The sequence below is a fragment of the Asterias rubens genome, chromosome 2 (genome assembly GCF_902459465.1).
Source record: "Asterias rubens chromosome 2, eAstRub1.3, whole genome shotgun sequence".
NCBI lineage: Eukaryota > Metazoa > Echinodermata > Asteroidea > Forcipulatida > Asteriidae > Asterias > Asterias rubens.
In genome coordinates, this window is record NC_047063.1 from 23,467,352 (window position 1) to 23,489,689 (window position 22,338).

The 22,338-nt window shown below is 39.7% G+C and overlaps 2 protein-coding genes across 2 annotated transcripts in view; one reads left to right on the plus strand and one right to left on the minus strand.

Moving 5' to 3' along the window:
- Positions 1-3,428, plus strand: part of LOC117306875 — a 31,274-nt gene extending 27,846 nt beyond the window's left edge. The window contains exons 7-8 of the mRNA XM_033791436.1: positions 17-158; positions 2,683-3,428. Of these exons, the coding sequence (XP_033647327.1) occupies positions 17-158; positions 2,683-2,888 (348 nt within the window). The 3' untranslated portion in view covers positions 2,889-3,428. The remainder of the gene's footprint in view (positions 1-16; positions 159-2,682) is intronic.
- A 9,622-nt stretch (positions 3,429-13,050) lies between these two features.
- LOC117303014 lies at positions 13,051-21,088 on the minus strand. The gene is made up of 9 exons (XM_033787048.1): positions 20,486-21,088; positions 19,877-20,083; positions 18,848-19,008; positions 17,823-17,999; positions 17,087-17,183; positions 15,480-15,570; positions 15,000-15,095; positions 14,666-14,748; positions 13,051-14,041 (listed from the first exon to the last, which is right to left on the minus strand). The coding sequence occupies exons 1-9, from the start codon at positions 21,071-21,073 to the stop codon at positions 13,139-13,141; spliced, it is 2,403 nt and encodes an 800-aa protein (XP_033642939.1). The 5' UTR covers positions 21,074-21,088; the 3' UTR covers positions 13,051-13,138.
- Positions 21,089-22,338: the final 1,250 nt, after the last annotated feature.

A 22,338-nucleotide genomic window follows, 5' to 3' on the forward strand; every position in this document is an offset into this window, starting at 1 on the left:
TGTTCCTTTATTGTAGATGCCAACGTCTATGTGGAATGCTGATAAAGTGCTAGTAAGCAAACGGACCCACATTTTCCAGCTGCCCCCCAGGATAGTCCACTGGATATGTGACAAACTCAACCCTCCTCCGGTGAGGAGAAACTGGCAGGGTTTGGCAGGTGAGGAGTAGTCAAAATTTGAGGCATTTTTTATCCATGCAAAGTGTATTTAGTTTTTTTGTAAAGTTTTTTTTAAAACACGTTCCTGTTCTTTATACCCTGCAACAAATTGTATCATTAGACAGTCTTGCTATTCCTTTTGGTGGAGAGCGCGTCACGTGGGTGTGTATAAACCTTTGTGTATGACCAGTAAAAAGTGTTAAAAACATGGGCGTGACACACGAGCTTGCACCTGTGCTTATAAGGCAGTTTCTTCATTCCTTTTGGTCGAGAGCAACGGCAAAGACAGTTCGCCGTTCGTACCACGAACTGATCAAACTCGTTCACTGTTTTAAAAAACGTGTTCGGAGAAAATCACGATTGAAGCTGCACTACTTTTCAAACTGCTCTTTCGGAGTCTGCTTATCAACTTTATTGTATTATTTTATGACGAAAACAAAGCTGAATACTTTACTCATACAGAACTATCAATGTGTTTTCATCCCTCAAACTATTTTAATTAGTAATTAAGTCCTCAACAGATAGGTCACTTTGTGAAAATGAAAAATTTCATTTTTGCCTGCAGCGCGCTGTGTACAAACCAATGCGTAATAGAGACCTATCAAGATCGGTCACTTTGTGAAAATACTACGCTCCCCAGTTAGGTCACTTCATGGTGCGAAAATTTTCACGCGCGCCATAATCGCGCGCGCTGTAGCGCATAGTTTAACCATTGGTAAAGCGACGTATCTAGATAGGTCACTTTGGGAAAAGACAAAATGGCAAATCTAGCGATGGGTTGTTCTTACTAATTAGTGTAATTACCAGTTTGTCATTGAGTTTGTCAATAATTTGTTCTTTAAAAAAATTCCAAAAAATGTGTGATTTGAGTCAGTTAGGTCTGTTCGTGGTACGACCGACAAGTTCTGCCACATCACGCGATACGCGCAACATGCAAAGCATTCCCTTATAAGGAGTTGTTTACCCGAGGGGGGGAGGGCCTTTCCATTTCATACATGTAGCTGGAGGGGTGTTGTGTTGAAAAAAATCATTGAACAATTATAATTTTTGCATTTATTTTACTTTTTGACCAAAAGTGTTGATGATTTTTGACCGAAAAGGTAATTATGAATGGGAATCAAAGTGTGTTGAATCGGTTTTTGACTAGTGGTTCAAACCGGTGGAGGCATGGTTCTTGATAATTTTCCGTTCGTCTTCAGTTAGTCTCGGTAAAACTATCAAGAACCAGGCCTCGTTGGGATTAAACCACTGGTTGAAAACCTCTTTACATTGATTCCCTTATTTAAAGATACTGGACACTATTGGTAATTGTCTAAGACCAGTCTTCTCACTTGGTGTATCTTAACATATGCACAAAATAATAAACCTGTGAAAATTTGTGGTCAGTTGCTCTTGGTCGTCGAAGTTGCGAGATAATTATGAATGAAAAAACACCCTTGTCACACGAAGTTGTGTGCTTGTAGATGCTTGATTGCGAAACCTCAAATTCTAAATCTGAGGTCACGAAATCAAATTCGTGGAAAATTTCTCCTTTCTGGGAAAAACTACATTACTTTAGAGGGAGCCGTTTCTCACAACGTTTTAAACTACCAACCTCTCCCCATTACTCGTTTCAAAGTAAGTTTTTATGCTAATAATTGTTTTGAGTAATTACCAATAGTGTCCACTGCCTTTAATGTTTTATTTATACTCATTCGCCTTCTTGTAAAGGCTTGGATCATGTATATATAATTTAATAAAATTAATTTATAATATTTCCATCTTTTCAATGTATCTCTTGTTGTTATTTAAACATAATTCAGCCCGCTGTGTTTAAAAATACAACAATAATAATAGTACAAAATTAGATTTTGGAATCTGCCCTCAAACAATATCTCTGCACGCTCATGTAATGTCCGATGTTGTTTTGTTGTTTGTAAATAAGTGAAAGATAAATGTTTAAAAAGTGGAAGTCTTTGTTGAGAAAGTGCAAGGCAAGAAAAATTATGAGAGAGGTTTCGCATGTTCATGGATACAGATACCGATCTGACGACACTTTGTGTGTTCACTTGAGGCGTATCTGCAACTATCATATTTTGAACACATGTTAGAAATGGATATGGGAGCTCATACACGTTGTAGAAAAATGGATATCGTTTTGCAGACTTTTACTTGTCTTTTTGTCCCAGATCAAAAACATTTCCTACGGAATAGCTTTAACTGGTATATCGTGCTTGATATAGATAGAAAATTGTTTGTCATTTGCAAGCAAAACGATGAGAATAGTGCAGTGTACGAAACACGGGGTCTCTATCGGTCACTCATGATGAATGCGAGCGCACTCAAGTGAAACATACCTATGACTTGCGAAACAAAATTCAACATGGGGATGACGTGAACGGTAACATTTGTCATATCTGTATCTGTATCCGCACGCTTGCGAACCTCTCTAATATCAGATGCAAGCCAAATTTCTTTTCAAAAACATGACCTGAACTTCAAAACATCAAAACCCAAAACATCCCCTCTTTACTTTGCTGCGCAGGTGTGCTTGGCTATACCTATTCTGATGTGCAGGGATTTGCAAACCGACGGCAGAGTGACTATGATCCCTGTAACGCCCTCCTGCTGGATTGGGGGCGCTTTGCCAACTCAACCCTGGAGTCGTTGATCAACCATCTAACATGTCACACAATGGGACGAATGGACATATCAACCATGTTATATGAGAAATGGGAGATAGTTGAATGAGTTATGACAGGTATCAGCATTTGGGTTGTTGCAGAGGGGTGGGGGGATGGGGGTTTAGTCTAATTTTTATATTAAACTCACCATTTGACCAACTTGTCAAATCGGTTGATCCTGTTGTAAGTAAAAACAACAGAAAGTTATTCAAGGAATTTGTAGATACTCATTTTCCTTTGAGGGTTTATGTCAGAAACATTTCACTAGACTTGATGCTCCGAACGTCATTGGAGTGGGGCGCCCTTGGCTTGAGGTCAATGGAGGTCACCCATTTGCCCATTTTTGGGGTCGATGTGGTCCCAGTGGTTAAACTGCAATCACAGGGTCATACCAAGCGTACAGCTGTTTTCACAATGACTAGAATAATGATTTTCTTCCTCCATGGTATAACCAATCAATCTCATCAACAATGGTTCGAATGTGGTCCAGTGGTTAGATTGCAGGACTTCCATCTACAAGGTCATGGCTACGAATCCCACCAAGCTAACCACTGATTTCACAACGACTTGAATAAGTAAATTAATAATAATAACCAATTCTTATACAGCGCATTTCACAATAACCGTGTCAATGCGCTTTACATTAGTGCCCTGGTCATAGGGCCATTAACATCCCTTTTAATGTTTCTCAGCTCCCTTAGGAGTATAGAACCTGGGCAACAGTTTATATCGCTCTAAAGGCTTTTTCATTCACAATATCAACCTCTACCCTCGCAGGTACCCATTTACATGTATACCCCTGGGTGAAGAGAAACATTTATAGTAAAGTATCTTGCTCAAGGACACAAGTGTCACGACCGGGATTCTGCAGCAGAACTTGAATTCGATGCTCTTAACCACTCGGCCATGACACTCTACAAGTATTGTCGTCTAGTTTAATACTGAGTCACAACATCTTGGTTTGTGCTATTCATAATCTTAGACAGTAAACCAATTATGAGAGAGATTGGATGTTACCAGCTTGGTTTTTGTAACTCCCTTACGGGAGTTTGCCGAGTTTTCTTGTAAGAAAGATCGTCTAAACAAACAAAAACTTCTAAACCTGTGCCCTGCCCGAGCCTAGTTGCGTGTCTCCGTTGTGGTTTTACCTCCAATGGTGGCGTGATGACTTTGACATGTTGGGCAGACCGCGTAGAATTTCATCTTTGAAAGGGCAAGGCCATTTTCCTTTTGCAAAGTTTTGGAAAATCTTAAAGTCAAGGGGCAACCTTTGAAGGGGCACCTGGCCTGCGTGTAATTACAGACTTAGTTTGGTGCACCGCTGGACTTGGTTTTCACATTTATTATGATTGTGAAGTCTCAAGGTGTTATATGAAGTATAAGTTTGTGTCTTAAAAACTGAAATTAGTAACTTTGGGGTATAACTACATACAGATAAATTGCCTTATAAAGGCATACCTGCCTGTGAATATCCACTAGATTGAATTTTTCACAAAAATATGTTTTATTCGGTTGCTGAAAATCGTTGAAGTTTTGATTGATTAATGTGCTACATGTAATTATTACCTACCTACTTTATTGATATAAATGTTTTATGAAAAGAATTTAAGAAATCTACGTTTTAATTTGCCTGTATATTAATTTACTGTATCATAATATTGTAGATATCTGCTGTTGTTGTGAGAAACAAGAAGGTCAATACTTACCCTCATAAGCCAATTATGAGTAAATCACTCACTTAAGAATACGTTGTGGATCGATGGAGGTATCGGTCTTTGAGATTGACTGGTGGATATCCACTGATACTCACAAATCGGTGAATATTATAATAATAATATGGGAGGCTAATCATCTTTAGCGCAGCTAAGAACTAAATTGCAAAGGACGCAGCTAAATCGTGTTAGAGAAGCAGGCATGCAAGGGCGCCTTTGGCAGCCAGCCACATCAACCCATTATGACCAGGGAGCACAGCCAGAGATCGAAAGTGTTTGATTTTTCCTGAGGGAGGAAAACCAGATGGTCTGGAAAATCCTTGTGGCAAACGCAGCAGAGAACCAACGCACAACTCAACTCACATGGCCCTAGCGGGTTATCGAACCAGGGTCACCTTGGTGAGAGGCGAGCGCTTTACGCACAAGCCATGTGCCATGCCACCGATATTTGAGTGGTCGATATCCACTTGTTATCTGGATCAGTACTACAAGCAATCTCCCAATTTGGATACATGTATAGGTTGCAGGTGTGAAATCAGTGACTGGTGTACATGCACTGACATCCTATGAAATCAGTTGATATTTGAGTGGAGGACATCCACTGATTTGAGTGGTGGATATGGCCTGTTAAAAAATCGGTGGATATTTGAGAAGTTGATATCCACATGTAACAAAAGCAGTGGCTATTTTGTGTTTTGATGTTTTAAATGAACTACTTGATTTAGGCAAACTTATTGTTTTTATGATTGTTGTTTGATTTGTTTGGTGGCTTTGATTACATATTCTGTAAATTATTAATAGCTTTATGATTATTTTAAATAAGTCAGTTAAAGTTGGGATGTTTTGTTTGTTTGTTTGTTCGTCGTTCGTTTGTTTGTTTGTTTGAGTGTTTGTTTTGTTTGTTTGTTTGTTTGTTTGTTTGTTTGTTCGTTTGTTTGTTTGTTTTGTTTTGTTGTTTTTGCTTTTTTGTTTTGTTGTTTTTGCTTTTTTGTTTTGCTTTTTTTTGGGGTTGTTGTTGTTTGTTTGTTTGTTTTTTTTTTTTTGGGGGGGGGGGTTCTGATTTTTTTTTTGGGGGGGGGGGGGTTGGGGGTTCTTAATTTATTTCATTTTTGCAGTAAATGTTTTCTTCTTATAGCTTAATACCAAGAGTGGCTTAAACTTAAACCCTTATTCGGAGCAAAATTACTTACAAATTATTTTAAACTATTAAAATCTCCACGGAATCTGGAGCAGATTACTTCTTGTAATGGAAGACACTCTTCCAGACTCGGTATCATTTCTACAACGAATTTCTACAATCAATTAGTACTTCATGAGAAATAAAAAGATGTATATTCTAACTGATTTACAAGTTGTGTGCTATTATTATATATTTCTAGCAACAAAACAAGGATGCCTCATAAGTGAACCTAAGCACTGTATCTCGCAAGCCTGGGGAAAGCTGTAGACAAGGGTGCTAGCTATGGGAATCAGTAGCACCAGGGTTAATCCTAGTCTTGAAGGCAAGACAGCAATTGTTAAGCGCAGTGCAGTTGGAGCGCGGTGCAGTTACGGAGAGGGTACACACACCCTCAATCCCAGTATGTGTGTGTGAGTCGGTCGTTATTACCAGAGCTGCCACGCGCTACCTACGACGGTTGCATGTGTATAATCGCACTGTGACTGTTGCATGAACGGCAGACAAATAGGCAGCGCCTAACGACTTGTCATCAAGTCTAGTTTAATCCCTACTTTTCCATGATAAGTATTATGGAAGTGAAAGTGTCGTGGCTGAGCGGTTAAGACCCCGAATTCAAACTCTGGCGTTTCTGATCAGCAGAGTCTTGGTTCGAATCCCCAGCCAAGACACTTGTGTTTTGAAGCAAGACACTTGACCATTGCTTCTTATGTCCTTCGGATGGGATGTAAAGCTCTTGGTCCCATGTGTTGTGTAACGCATGTCAAAGAACCCAGTCCACTTATCAAAAAGAGAAGGGGTTCGCCCAGGTGTTCCTGGCTGTGGCTTCTGTATGCCTTGTAAACCTTTATAAGGTGCTACATAATTGGGGTCTCATAATTCATCATTGCAATAATCTATCTTTCTGAAGGTTGTATATACTCATTGCCTTGAGTACCTTGTTTGGTAGATATGTGCGATATATAAGACTGATATTATTCTTAATTACTATTATTATTATTATTATTATTATTATTATTATTATTTCATTTTATCACAGCATGCAAAAGAAAGATCTCATTTTCCTTTGTGCCGGTAACTCCTCGAGTCGGGCTACGTCCCGTAGCCTTAGATCTCAAGGGTCTTTCTCAGGATCCTCGCTGTTCCCAAAAGCGCTGCCTTCTGTAACAGATCTACCCTCACATTTGTCCCTATTTCATCTAGATGTTTCCCCAGTGCTTTGGGAATGGTGCCAAGTGCTCCAACCACCACGGGGACTACTTTTACCTTTACCTGCCAAATCTTACGAAGTTCCCTGGCCAGGTCCTGGTACTTCTCGATCTTTTCCATCTCCTTCGAAGCTACCCTTGTATCACCTGGCACCGCTATGTCAATGAGATGACACATCTTCTTCGTCTTATCTAATAGCACAACATCCGGACGCCTATGTTGTATAACATGATCGGTCTGAATGTTAAAGTCCCATAGGATCTTGACCTGGTCGGTCTCTACAACTTTCTCCGGAACATGGTTGTACCATTTCGCAAGCACTTTGACACCATACTTCTTACACAGATCCCAGTGAATCACCTTGGCCAGCTTGTCATGTCTTCCTTTGTACTCCGTCTGGGCCATCTTACTGCATTCGCTAACAATATGAAATACAGTCTCCTCTGCTTTATTGCACATTCTACACATAGGAGAGACGTTTGCTTTCTCTATCCTTGCCTTCATTACATTTGTCCTTAGAGACTGGTCTTGCGCCGCAGTAATCAAGCCCTCTGTTTCCTTCTTTAGTTCTCCACTCTTTAACCAATTCCATGACTTGCTGCTGGCCACTTCCTCAGTACACCTCAAGAACCGGCCATGAAGTGGTTTGTTCCTCCAATCTTGATGTCTTTCCTCCTTCCTTTCCCTCTTGTACTCCTTCGGCCCAACTTCGTCTGCCCTCGTGTACCTTTGTGCAACTTTCAACAAGCTCTCCTCGGTCCTTCTGACATGACAATGCAAGCTTCTGCGCTCGATGTTAACACTGTCCGCCACGCTAAGCAACCCCCTTCCGCCCTCTGACCTCGGAAGATAGAGTCTACTAACATTTGACCGCGGGTGTAGCATGCCATGCATGGTCATTAGTTTTCTTGTATTATTATTATTTTTATTATTATGGGTTCTTTTACCAAACCAATCCTAGTACACAGGACCAACAGCTTAAAGACACTGGACACTATTGGTAAATGTCAAAGACCAGTCTTCTCACTTGGTGTATCTCAACATATGCATAAAATAACAAACCTCTGAAAATTTGAACTCAATTGGTCATGGAAGTTGCGAGATAATAACTAACACTCTTAGTTGCTGGGCCATTGCACAGCACACAATGAAAGAAAAAACACCCTTGTCGCACCATGGTCACTCGAAGTTGTGTGCTTTCAGATGCTTGATTTCGAGACCTCAAATTCTAAATCTGAGGTCTCAAAATCAAATTCGTGGAAAATTACTTCTTTCTCGAAAACTATGTCACTCCAGAGGAAGCCGTTTCTCACAATGTTTTATACTTACCTCTCCCCATTACTCGCCACCAGGAAAGGTTTTATGATAATAATTGTTTTGAGCAATTACCAATAGTGTCCACTGCCTTTAATGTCCCATGTGAAGTACAAAATAGCTATGGTAAAGTTATCTTACACAAGGACACAAGTGCTTTGACCGAGACTCGAACCCAAACTCTGCTGATCAGAAACACCAGAGCTTGAATCAAACGCTCTTAGTTGCTGGGCCATTGCACAGCACATTCCTTTCTTTTGATAGTTTGGGAAAATATTTCACATAAAAAAATGTCTCATAATACAATTTTAGGAAGTGGTATTTCTCTGCGGTTGGGTTTCCCCATGCACCATGGTGAACATTTATTTTGTGTTTATTCAATAATCTATACCCGGAAGGTAGTTGTTTCACAGAACAAGAAAATCCCAATGGGCCCACTGCCTTGAATGTAAACAATGAGATTGTATTTCTGGTGAGGTATTGTTTGTGTCTGTAAAGAATTATTTCATCCCCATCACAAAATGGTCCAAAGATGGTCAGTCTTATTTTACTTTATGTGATTTGATTTTGGATTTTGAATAAAAGTTAATCCATTCAAATATGCACACATTTTGAGATGAAACAAGAACAAGTGAACACATACAACAAAATAGTACATAGAAAAAGAGGTCTTGGTGATTGTCAAGGGATAGTAATATTATCAAAGTCTTATATAGCGCACGTATCTACCAAGAAGGTACTCAAGCCCCTTAGTATATACATTTATACAGAAAGAGAGGTTATTGAACGTTATGAATTATGTAGCACCCTATAATCCTTATGAATTCTGAGACCAAATTATGTAGCACCCTATAATCCTTATAGGGTGCTACAGTTAACATAACTGGGTCTCAGAATTCATAACTTTACAAGGTGCGACAGCTAGGAACACCGGGGCAACCTGTTCTCTGTTCGATAAATGCCCAGGGGGTGGATTTCACAAAGAGTTGGGACTAGTCCCAACCCAACTCTTTGTGAAATCCACCCCTGGGTCTTTTACATGCGTTACACAACACATAAAGTCACAGTTTGAATTTTGAGCACATAATTGAAACTTGACTTTCTAAGAGGAAATTATCTCAACAGGAAGTCTGCATGATCTTTGACCTCCACTTCCTGTTCAAAAACTTTGTACAAGGCCTCTTATGAGGAACAGTTTTGGAGAAATGCAACCGGAACTTGCAAAACTGCTTTTCTTTTTTAGTAAAAGGGCCAGCTCATCAACAATTGAGATTAGAAAATAGTTATGAAACCGTTTATGTTTATATTTTTCAGTTCTGCCAAGTACGCGGGAGGCCCAGTAGTATGCAAATAGGAGTACTTGGGCTATTAATTGGTCTACGTACTGGGTAGTCTAATCCCGTAGTACCAAGTCCAACAGCTGAGGACAAGTTCTCTGTTTTAACCCCCCCCCCACCCCGAAAGTGTATAATGGCTTTAATGGATTTTTCAGGCTATTTGATCCTAAAAAAAATTGGGCATAAATAATCAGAAATCAGACCTAAAGGCAGTGGACACTATTGGTAATTGTCAAAGACTAGTCTTCACAGTTGGTGTATCTCAACATATGCATAAAATAACAAACCTGTGAAAATTTGAGCTCAATTGGTCATCGAACTTGCGAGATAATAATGAAAGAAAAATAACCCTTGCAACAGGAAGTTGTGTGCGTTTAGATGGTTGATTTTGAGACCTCAAGTTCTAAACTTGAGGTCTCGAAATCAAATTCGTGGAAAATTACTTCTTTCTCGAAAACTATGGCACTTCAGAGAGAGCCGTTTCTCACAATGTTTTATACTATCAACCTCTCCCCATTCTCCCCATTACATAAGGTTTTATGCCAATAATTATTTTGAGTAATTACCAATAGTGTCCACTGTCTTTAAGTAGGAGTAGCATTCCCATGAAACAGACAATTAAGATGGAAACCCCCCCCCCCCACTACTTCATTAGTTGTTAATAAACCACAGTATGATGTCATCATGTGCTTGTGGTAAACATGCTTCTGTTCAATCCACATCATGATCATCACCGATCGACCGCAAAATGGTTTTACTGCACGCGACTCGCCTTCCCTCACCACAGATTGCAACAGAATGGAAGTTGACCTCATTTCAAAATTTTTAAAGGTATCATGCCAACAGTTTGAATAAGTTCAGTGGAGTAAAGCAGTCCTAGCCGAGCGGTTAAGAGCACTGGATTCAAGCACTGGTGTTTGACCAGCAGGGTGGGTTCGGATCCTGGTCGTGACACTTGCTACATAAAATTGGGGAGGTATTGCTTTTTGCTCTACCGGCAATTGATGATACCCAAGCCTACATTCGTATGGACTGTGAAAGGGGTAACCCTGTTTCAGCCCTAGTAGGTGGCAGTGGCCTCTGGAAAAAATAATTGTAGCCCACACCTTGAAGTGGCCTTCAGACCTTATGTGTCAGGCGACTTGCATAATAAAAAGTATACACAAATATTGGCTCTAAATGTAGGAAAATGTGATGGGGCACCAATTCGAATCTACATGTACATGTTCATATGACAAGAGCCGTTTGAGAGTTTTTGGTGAATTTTCTGACTGGACACAAATCAGACTGGAAAGTCAGATAAACTAGGCAGACTAGAATGCCCAGAATGGGTCATCAATCGATAAAATACAGTTAGCCCTCGTCATAAAGAGGTTCCGATTATAGCGAGCAAATTAGGAAGCCTTAAATCTAATTTTCTACTCTGTGTCTCTTTGCTCTCTCTGGATGTTATGTGCATCAGAGAAAAATAATTTTATTCTAATCATTATTGGTTCATGGTATGACTATTCATTTGAAATAACAACAAAAATTCACAATAGAGCTGTTTTAAGAGCTGTTTATTTATTGTTGTTCATGTTTGTCGAATGAACACCGACACAATTCTGTACAAAAACAAAACATACAAAAAACGCTCTCTTATTTGACAAATGATGAACAAGTACAATATTTGAATAGGTTTCTTCAATGAATTACTCAACTATAAAGTATATTATATTCTATTTGTTTCCAAAAACCTGAATCAACCCGTAACCACGCACAAAATCTTCTGAATAAAAATCAACAGAAAACAGGATTCCAAAAGATGCCTGCACACAACTGTGGAAATTTATAAATTATCTAATTTGATCTCGTCTCTCATTACTTAGAAATAATTTAGGATTGTTCTTAAATAATTTGTTACAAAATCAAAAGTTGATATTGTAAGACTGTACTTGTGAAAATTACTGCATGGATTCGGAAGCTTTTTGGGTCACAGAGTGACATCAAACTCTTAATAACAAAAGTCTCTAAAATTGTTCATTTGAAAAAAACCAAGTTACTGTCTTTATATTAACGGTACTCTCTTGTTTAAACAGGGGAAGTTTACCCATTTCAAACTCATAACCTAAAAAGACTTATCTCAAAATGATTAAAAAAAAAAAAAAATGAAACTTGAAAGAAAACAAAAGTAGCAAAATTGAATTTTTATTTGTAAACAAGGTTATTGCAGCCAGCAGCTGCCAACCATGTATGTATTATTATTAGTTTTTTTATAACAGAATAATGAAAATTTGCGTGTACAACCATAATATAAAATTCGGTTTGGGGAAGCATTGGCACCTAAAAGAACTGTTTTTTGATCTTGACGTTATGAACTGTTTTCCTCTGCTCATTGTCAGCAAAAAATGAATGAATGTTTTTGTGTAGTCCTACACGTGTACAGTTCTAAGGAATGTACGATATTATATTAATGGTGTTAAACACCTTAACAGGCCTGCATGACCAGGATTCCATTCCATTTTGGGTGTTGAGTTTTACTTTGGTAGATTTGAGGCACGTGACTAAACCATATAAACCATGTAACCTTGCACATTCCAGGCCCTTTCTGGCAGGCGAGATACTGCACTGGTCATATGGGAAAACTTGACATTTTGTGTCGTAATTTCCACGTGTAACCTCAAAAGCTACATGTAATAAAGTGAATAAGTTTTAACATTGTTTAAGATGTGCCACCTTTCTTTGTCACAAAAGTTGATTAGAATCGTACAGTGCGTGCTTCATAATATGCAAGATGTCAGGTTTTTTTTTCTTTTTCGAGTCAGCTGTTTACCAAAATCATGCCTGCTGGAAGTCCAGGCCCTGTGTCTGCCAAGTATCCAGTGAAGTCGTTTCTCCAGGTGTTGCTTCATTTTAAAGAAAAATTGAAGAAGCCTTAGTCGACCAACCATCATTGATCGTGTCATTTGATAACAATTACTTATCTTTAGTTCAGGCAGGGAAATCTCTTCAGTCGAAACATGATGGTGTGAAGAGACATGGGAGAGGAGGATATTGGAGGATGAAGGTCCTCATGCAAAAAGGCCTTAAAGGAACACGTTGCCTAGGATCGGATGAGTTGGTGTATAAAAAGCGTTTGTAACCGTTTTTTTCAAAATGCATATGGTTGGAAAGATGTTTTAAAAGTAGAATACAATGATCCACACAAATTTGCCCCGAAATTGCGTGTTTTTCCCTTTACTGTACGAACTAACATGGTCGGCCATTTATGTGAGTCAAAAATTTGACTCCCATAAATGGATGACCGTGTTAGTCGACGAGGTAAAAGGAAAACCGTGCAATTTCGAGGCATGTTTGTGTGGATCATTGTATTCTACTTTTACAACATCTTTCTACTTATTTGCATTTTATAACAGACGGTTACAAACGCTTTTCAAAGACCAACTCGACCGATCCAAGGCAACGTGTTCCTTTAATAATAATAATAATAATAAACGGTTTTTATATAGCGCTTTTTCACGGGGTGTCTCAAAGCGCTTCCGACATTATTACCCCTGGCCTAAGGAGTAAGGTTCATAAATTATTCACATCACAGCAATGTGACGTCACCATCGTTTTCAACCATTAGATCATACGCCGAGCGATGCATCGCCGCCCCGCCCCCCGAAGACGCCCCGAGGGAATTCAGGCTCATCCTGTCCTCGTTCAAACTCTCCACGCTGCTGCAGCTCCGTAGACTGCTCCCGCTTTGACTAGTCCCATTGCGACTACTCCCGCTGTTCCGCCGAAGCATCTTCTTGAAGAACTTGGAGACAGGGGACGTCTGAGCGACAGGAATGTTAGGGCAGATCGGGGGCTTTGCCCTCTTCCCCGTAAGTTCATGATGCAGTTGTGAGCTGACGAGGGGCTTCATTATCGGGAGCTGTTTTGAAGGAGTGGACGGCCTATAATTGGCCAAACGAATCTCCTGTTCGACGTTATTGTACGGCGAGCTCAGGATGTTCATGGAGGCTTTGATGTAGGGGTTCTTCTCCGGTGTGTTCAGTCCGCTGATGGAATTTCGATTTGGTTTGGGACTACTCACAGGTGTTCGGTACTCCTCAACATTGCCGTTCAAGTGGAATATATCTTTCACATGGTCTCTTTTTGTGGGTGTGCGACCACACTCCCCCAAATTGTTGTTCATAAGCTTGCCCTTATCTGGGATTTTGTCGGCTCGATTGGCCAAGTTCAGGCGGATAGTGCCCATGTCGAACTTGGAGGCTGCCGCATTATCCCTTGGGGTGTTCATCAAGATGGAGTCGTCCAGTTCATCGGAGTCATGGAGTATGGTGACGAATCTGCCATCTGGGTCTGGTGAGGACGCTCGGAACTCCTCTTCGTCTTGCGGCGGTAGGTTCTCTCTATGGTTACCTCTGTTTGCGAGAAGAGCGGGATGATTGTCCGGCGGTAGAGGGGTGGAGGTTGAAACGGGCGGAGTGGACTGCAGTTCCTGGAAATGAAAAATAAAATCAAACCCAATGAATACTAGGGTTGGGGTCAGTTTCCCTTGTGGTTTGCTACTTGTGTTTTAAATGCTAAGCGAAAGTGTGATGTTGCAATACGAATCATTACAGTGATATTGACAATTCTCATCTTACGAAATAATCTAAGTGCTTTGTGAAATCCACCCCAGGTCCCAGATGAGAGCAAATCTTTTCAAGAGGCAACACAAGAGCCCACTATATCAGAAATACATAGGCGTGCACTATGGCTGAAAGAAGAACATGTGTGCGCATGGAATGTACCAAGAACCAATACTACTGTATCTGTATCTGTATTGGTCACCGTACAAACACCTGGTGACGTTGTTGTCATACGTCGGGTAGGGGTCTAAATGCAACGCAGCTTGACAAACCATTAGTTGTTGTAATGCGCTTTTTCTGTCGCTTCGTGGATGTTGATAGAGTCTAGCGCAGCCTTACATGACTTAAGGTCAGGTGCTGTACGGATGTCTTGGGGAAGTAGGTTCCACTCTAGACTGAAGGATGGCACCAACAATAATCACTTTCGATTTTCCAAAAACAGCTTTTTATTGTGCCTGTAATGTCATCAAGGGATCCAACATGTGACTTACCAATTCAAACTCAGCAAAGTTTGCAGCTAGTCTTCCGGTGTGCTTTGGTGACTGAGGTATTGTCATTATCCTTGGTGGCTTACCTGTGTTATATGGAGGAAAAATAAATTATTTAAATTCATATCTGTAGGGTTGGACAGGGTGGCTGCGTTGGTGTGTGGAGTAGAAGGCAGTGAGGGAGGAAAACTTTGGAGTCAAGAAGGGACTGAAAACCCAATTCCATTAAGTTCCCCCAAAATGATTCAAACCAGGGTCCTAGGGTTGAAAGGGGAGGAAAGATACAACTGCGCCAACCCGAAAATTATTATTACACATGACCAAAGTCTGTCCTTACCAGCCGGCCTTTGATTTGATAAAACTGCTTCTGCTGTTTGGCTTCTCCTGTGGTTTTGGGGCTTTTCCTTTGGGACTGGAGGAGCTTTCTTCGGAGCTTTATAACCAAATCAAAGAAAATAACAGTAAGATTACAATAGATTGTAGATTAGATTAGATTAGATACAACTATTAAAGCCCAAGCTGGCAATTACATGACGTCGTCTCTCAATATTAATATAAAATATAAAAACAAAAAAAATCAATACACAAAAACACAGTAACATTCCGAAACATTAAAACTGCACACAAATAGAGTACCTTTGCCTCAAAAGAAATTCTTCAACTTAGCGTACTGCCATACATCCTTGGTCAAAAGTTTCCAAATCATCAGATTGGTTGTCAAAATGCTTTCTTTTAATTAAAGTGCAAGCATTCACTTACTTTTACAATGTACCTTATTTTTAAGACAACTGAATTAGCCTGGGAAAAGCCCTCTTACCTGGTCCTATATCAAGCATGATTACATTAGATGCTGTGACCAGGCTAACGATCTCATCATGCGTCAATGCTGCAACGCTCACTCCATTCACCTGATGGCAAAAAAACATCAATATATTTTTTGTTAAAAAAATTTAAAGTAGCGACTTTGATCTTATATACTCATGCATAATATTAAAGGCAGTGGACACTATTGGTAATTATCAAAGACTTCACAGTTGGTGTATCTCAACATAAGCATAAAATAACAGACCTGTGAAACTTTGAGCTCAATCGGTCATCGAACTTGCGAGATAATAATGAAAGAAAAAACACCCTTGTAACACGAAGTTGTGTGCATTGAGATGGTTGATTTTGAGACCTCAAGTTCTAAATTTGAGGTCTCGAAATCAAATTTGTGGAAAATTACTTCTTTCTCGAAAACTATGGCACTTCAGAGGGAGCCGTTTCTTACAATGTTTTATACCATCAACCTCTCCCCATTACTCATCACCAAGACAGGTTTTATGATAATAATTAGTTTGAGTAATTACCAATAGTGTCCACTGCCTTTAAAGTATCTGGAAGTTGACCCGTACAGGTATCTTGGGGAATATATTGAATGCAGGTTTCTTGAGAAATAATCAAAGTAAAGGTACCTTGTGGAAAATGAACTACAAGTTTCTTTTGGAATAATTTGGTACGGGTTTTTGTGAAATATCAGATGAATTTGTGTCTTTTGAATTCAGGTATCCTCCTGGAATATCAGGTAGAGGGTTCTTAAAGGATTTGGGTACCTTTTCAAAATGTCCATAGATGTACATTAAACTTACAGGGTTTGAAGATAATGATAGTGGAAAGCTTCCCTTCAAATATTACTTACTGAGGTGCTGTAGTTTTTGAGAAAAAAATGTCATGAAAGTACGTTGTAATTTATTAAAATTATTGTCATGACATTGTTTTGCTCATTTCCCCAAAACTACAGCACCTCAGCACGTAGTATTTTCAGAGAAGCTTTCTACCATAATTATCTTCAAACTGTGTAAGTTTAGTGTGAATCTGTCTACATTGTGTTTTTTGTCCTGCAAAAGTTACATAGACCCTTTATTAAGAAATAAGAGGAGCAGTGGGTGACCCTGGATATTATCTTTGGAGAAAATTAATTAATATGCTTGGGTGGAGCAATAAAACGACTCTTAGTTTAAATACTTTACAGCAGGTGTTCAGGGTGAGCCTTGGGACTCTTCTGCTTACCTGCTAATAATTTATAATTTATTTATTTATTTCTTGTTTACCCTGGAATAAAACCTTTCTGTGAGAACGCTGATTTTCAAAGGTGCCCAGCATTAAAACATTAAACATTAAAAATATTATAAATATAGTTACAAAAAAACACTTGAGAGCAACATTTTGGAAACTGTCTGTCCTTATACACCCTGCTGAAAAAACATTTGGAAACAAACACTATACTTGCTCTCAATTCTTGACTGTAACTCTGTATTTTTTATTTGTACATCAGTGCATGGTCACATCGATAGACAACAAAAGGCTCTTAGAGTGTAAAAGCACCGTCAACTGATCGCTGCGCATAGCATAACACGGAGTGATCCAACAGGTTGAACAACATACCTTATTAATGTACTGCCCTTTCTTCAGCCCAGACCTGTAAGCCGGCGACATGGGGTCCACATTGGCTACCGTCACATCCATTTCATAATCAATGCCACTAAAGAAATGAATGAACAAGTGATTACACTAATTATAACATTCGCTTATAATCTGCGCTTACACTAAGAGCCAGGAGATAATTTTTTTTTTTTTATTATTGAGAGAGGGAGATAGTGTTACTCCATTCCTTAATGTAATGTAATGTAAGTAAAAAATAAATAAAAATTTAAAAAAATGTCGCTGGTTCGAATCCCTTGCACTTCTCCGCTGAAACTACAACCCAATCGTTTTGTGACCTCTAAGTTACTGGTTTCTTTACCCTCTCATACTGCAACCCATTTCTTTTTGTTATCTTTAAGTTACTGATTCGAATCCCTCCTCCTTTCCCCCTGACGCAAGCTTCTGCAGCCCATTATTTTGTCATCTACACGTAACTGGTTCAAATCCCTCCTTTACATTTCCTCTGAAACTCTAACAATCTAATTGTTTCACTTATATGCGACTGGGTTAGGATCCCTCCTCCTTTACCTTTCAATACTGCAACCCACTTAACTTGTGATAGGTTACTGGTTTGAATCCCCCTCCTCACAATTTACCTGGACTTCGTCTCTGTAAAATTATCAAGAACCAGGCCTCGTTGGGATTAAACCACTAGTTGAAACCTCTTCAACACACATTGATTCCCTTATTCACTTACCCTCTGATACTGCAACCTAGCCACCCATCATCGTCGGCGATAATTGTCACCTGCTTGACCTTAGACAATGCTCCCTCATCTTGGTTGTTGTCCCGACTCCTATTGCCGTGGCGACTGCTGGCAGTGCTCTTAACGGAGTGCTGGCTGCTGGTCGATCTCGCACTGCTCATTTCACTTCTGGAAACAATTAAAACAAAAGTGTTCAGTTGAAAGGAATTAGGGATACTTGGTTGTTTTTTCAGGACATGCTCTAGAATGCATGGGCCCTGTGTTTTAATTCTACCTGAGTAAGTCTCTAGATTTGTTAAAATCTCACAGAACTCGGAAAGCACAAATCGGTGTCTGTAAACAAACCAGGTTTTTTTATTTTCTTCGGATGCAATTATTATCTCAACCAATGGTTCTGTTACTGCTACTAAAGGACTTTCACTGACCTAAAGGGTAAACACAAATTTATTTGCTGAGCAAAAAATTAAGTCATGCACAGCCACAACAATGAAAATTTAAAGATGCTATGTTAGATTTTTGGCCCCGAACATTAAAAAATAGATTTTTTTTTAGTGAATGGTATTTCAAAGAGTATCACCTGCTCTAACGAAAAAAAAGTTTAACATTTACTTTTAATGGTCAGGAACCATGACAAAAATTTAAAACGTTTCTTAAAAACACATAAGAATTGGTCACGTGATATATTGTCGGAATCCGACAAAAACTAATTTTGAGCACTTTATTTCACTGCTACTAATAATTGGCGGACTTTTACAAGCAATGTCTCAAATGAAAGCTTGTAACTTTCTCAACCCCCATCAAAATACATATTGAATTATAAATCAAAATTTGTGGGTCAAATCGGCAAAAAAACTTACATAGCAGATCTTTAATGAAATTGGGCCATGGTCTATTTTAACAGGGCATGCTTTGTGGTCTAGCCGGTAAATACATGTGCTCTAAACCTTCGGGAGTCATGGATTCAAATCCCAACCGAGAAGGCTGGCTTGGAACAGTAAATCAGTGATGGCATTCACCTTGGTGTTCCGTTTGGTGTAGATCCTGGCATAACTCCGAGTGGAGCCACGTAGAGGGTCAACCGACGTGAGGATTTGAGCGCCACCACAGCCTGTGCGTGGGTAATGTTCTTAAAAGGCAGGTCGTTGACCTTCAACACCCTCTCACCAACCTTCAGGCCCTGTGTTTGTCAACAAGAAAATGATGGCATTGACATCACTGTTATAGATGGTATTTTAATCCAAGGGGAGGTTGGGTTTATAGCGAATGTCATTCTAGGTGTGGATAATTGATTGTTAATATTGATCAACAGAATGAGGTTATTTTAGGCAGAAAATAACAAGGCTGTTTGTTAAACACTACCACATGGTCACTGAAACATGAAAGGAGAAACAGGGGGAGACAAAGGCTCAGCTATACAGATGTATAGTTGCTAGGGACATCAGGGTGCTTCCAGCTGATCTTCCCAACCTAATGAGAGATAGACAGGGATTGGCGAGCCTCAACATGATTCCGACCTCGGTCGACTAGAGAGAGAGAGAGATACACTAATAAATGTGTAGAGTTTGGGTACAGTGTAGAGTATGTGAATTTATGAATTCATGGGCCGTAACCACAGAATTTTGCGGTAAGCAGAGCCATGAAAATGGGCCCTGTAAACTCGGTTTGAAACACTACTTAACTCAGTTTTCTTTCAACAGTGTCACATAATTATTAAAGGCAGGGTATGCTTTTGGTAATTATTCCACAAGCTACTGACCAAATAAGTTTACCTTGCAAAGAGCACTGAGGAGCTGCTGAGAGTGAAAACAAAAAGTTAGACATGACCCCCTTCGAGGCAGTGTAGATTTGGAGCAAGTGGTACTTTCCATATACAAATTTGATTCTGCTACAAGAATATTTTTTTCTAACATTGTTTTCTCACAACTTTGATGACTGATTGAGTTGAAATTTTACAAGGTTTGTATGTTTATGCCTTTAATTACAGACGGATCCAATGTAAAAAATGATGTATTAAGAGGGACTTAAAGGTGGTTAAAACGTCTTACATGTCTGTCAGCTTGGCCACCAGCATCCACCTCAGACACATAGATACCAGCGTTAAGATCTTTACCGCCACGAATGCAGAATCCCAAACTCTCATTCTCTCGATGATCTAACTTGATCTTTCTGACCCTGACAGACGAGGGCGCCCCTCTTGGTGTCGTCGCCTCCTCTTCTCGCTCATTGCTGGCGTTAAGGGCGAGAGGTGGTACCTGAAACATGAAGAAGATTCTATGATTTATTGTTTGTCAGATTAAAAACTGCTTGTTAAAATAAAAAATAAAACACAGTACCCTAGAAAGGGCATATATACATTTATTTGGATCTTTTCAAAACAGTTCTTTTATATGCAGAATGTGGTGTTTCATGGTCGAGTGGTCTAGTGTACAAGAGATGAGCTCTGGTCATTCTGATAAGCAGGTATGGATTCCAGTCCCGGTCTATGCAATACACTTCACCATTATTGCTGTGTCCTTTGGCTGGATGGAAAGCCATCTGACTTTGTAGGTTGTTGGAAATGTTCCAGCCAAATGTGCAGTTTCATAAATAGTTTATTTCTTGAGAAATGATACAATATAAGCAAAATAAATTGATAGCATGGATGAGATATTCACCTGAGGTTGTTGGCCATCACCTCTCCCAACATCAGTCTCAACGGTCCTACTCCGTTTGTGTTCTTTCCTTCCCTCTGAAGACCGTGAGCTGTCTCTTCGCACCCTGATGACATCAGCTCGTCTGGAACTGTCTCCCGCCTTCTGCTTCACCCTGTGGTGTGCCTCCGACGTTGCCTTTCCCCTCGCCTCCAGGCTCATGGCATTCCTCAGCTGTTCTACGGGTAGCAACACTCTGGCCGACTTTCGCTTTTGCCTCCCTAGGGCTGTCAGCGCCATCGTGTTTCTTTGAGCCGCTGGCGCACCGTACCTCTCAAGTATCTGAGGCCTGATGTGGAGCTGGTACATGTCAAAGTGTAGGCAGCAGAGTCGATCAAAGTCCTCCTGATGGTCCGTGGGGATCATCGGATAGATGGCAACCAAGAGGGAGAGCTTCTCCTTGGTGGTCAGGATACCTTTCAGTGTGGTGCAGAGGGTTAAGACAGACTTTGTCTCCCTGAAGGACTGAATTGCCTGTTTGAGGGAGGCGCATTCTTTCTCCTTCAGGTGTTTGTGCGCCAGGGAGCGCAGACGATGACCGGTACTAGTCATGGCTGGGCCCTTGTTACCCAAAATGTTCCTCCTTGTTGTTGAGATGTTATTGTTGTTGCTCACTGTGATCAGTTGTATAACGTGTCGATTTCAACTTTAGCCTGTTTCAGAAAAACAATAAATCAAAGGTTTTACAAAAAACAAATCGAAGAGGAACATTTTATACTTTTTCAGTTTAAGAAAAAATTCTCCAAGTTAGTGCAAGTCAAGCAGAAATGTGTGTGCTCGATGCAAGCACATCTCAATCTCAATCAGAATCAAGGTATATTTGCTAGTGCATTTGCATACATGCTACCAAGCATTCTTCACTTACAGCTACTGTAGAAGTTTGGCGCTAACCGTGTTAAACAACAGTGAACACACAGATTTTGGCAGTATGCGAGCCCAGTCAAATTGGCCACTCAGTGATCTAAACCTCAGTTACATAAGTACACTTATTTATTTTATTGATTTTAATCAATCTACACAGCACTCCCAACAAATTTCCTGGGAAAAGAATAATAGTACAGATAACACACACCTCCAGCATAATTAGCATAATATATGCAAAGCTCTTGAATAGACTAGTACTCCTATCTAGGGACCACCTGTTCCAGTTGCACAATGCACAATTAGTATAATTACTTCTGGGGGGGAGGGGGGGTCGAAATTTTTCACCGTCACTTGAACGTGCTCATCAGCGATTGGAACATTGTAAGAAACCTTGGAAACAGATGCCATAAAAACCAGCTGCCCACATTAATTATCCTGCAGTCCTTATTATAATGTTAACTGAACTAAACGTTCTCTGCGTCCATATAGGGCTCAAATTCTATGAATTTTTTATTTGTCTTTTTATAATTCTAGCTTTGGTCAACCCCAAAGATACTATCAGTAAATTTAGATTTACAACTGCACTTTTGTTTTCGCCTAATTTCATGGTTTGATTAATTTGATATTAAAAGCTTGTCTTATCAGAAATTAAATATGTTATAATTTGTCAACAAGTATACTTTGCAGCATTCTCGGGTAGTAATCATGCCCTTGTCTCATTAACTTTTGTTTGATTTTTTTTTTATACCATTGGACATTTTTGATACGTTAACAGCTTTGAACAGCTAATTTTATTTTAAAAATAGATGCAATACTTTTTGAGGCTGCCAAGTGTAATGAGTTCTTATCACTCAGTATTCGTCTATGTGGAGATCATGGCTACGCTCTGAATTATGAGACCTTTACGTAGCACCAATGGTTTACAAGGTTGAGTTGCTGTGGCCAATCAAACC

What these genes read in the sequence shown, in the direction of transcription:
- LOC117303014 (XM_033787048.1), bottom strand. Translation starts at nt 21,073, where the DNA reads ATGACTAGTACCGGTCATCGTCTGCGCTCCCTGGCGCACAAACACCTG. An exon ending in GTGGCCAAGCTGACAGACAT is followed by an intron (nt 19,009 to 19,876) that starts GTAAGACGTTTT and finishes TGACAAACACAG; the next exon opens with GGCCTGAAGGTTGGTGAGAG. An exon ending in CATGCTTGATATAGGACCAG is followed by an intron (nt 15,096 to 15,479) that starts GTAAGAGGGCTT and finishes TTGGTTATAAAG; the next exon opens with CTCCGAAGAAAGCTCCTCCA.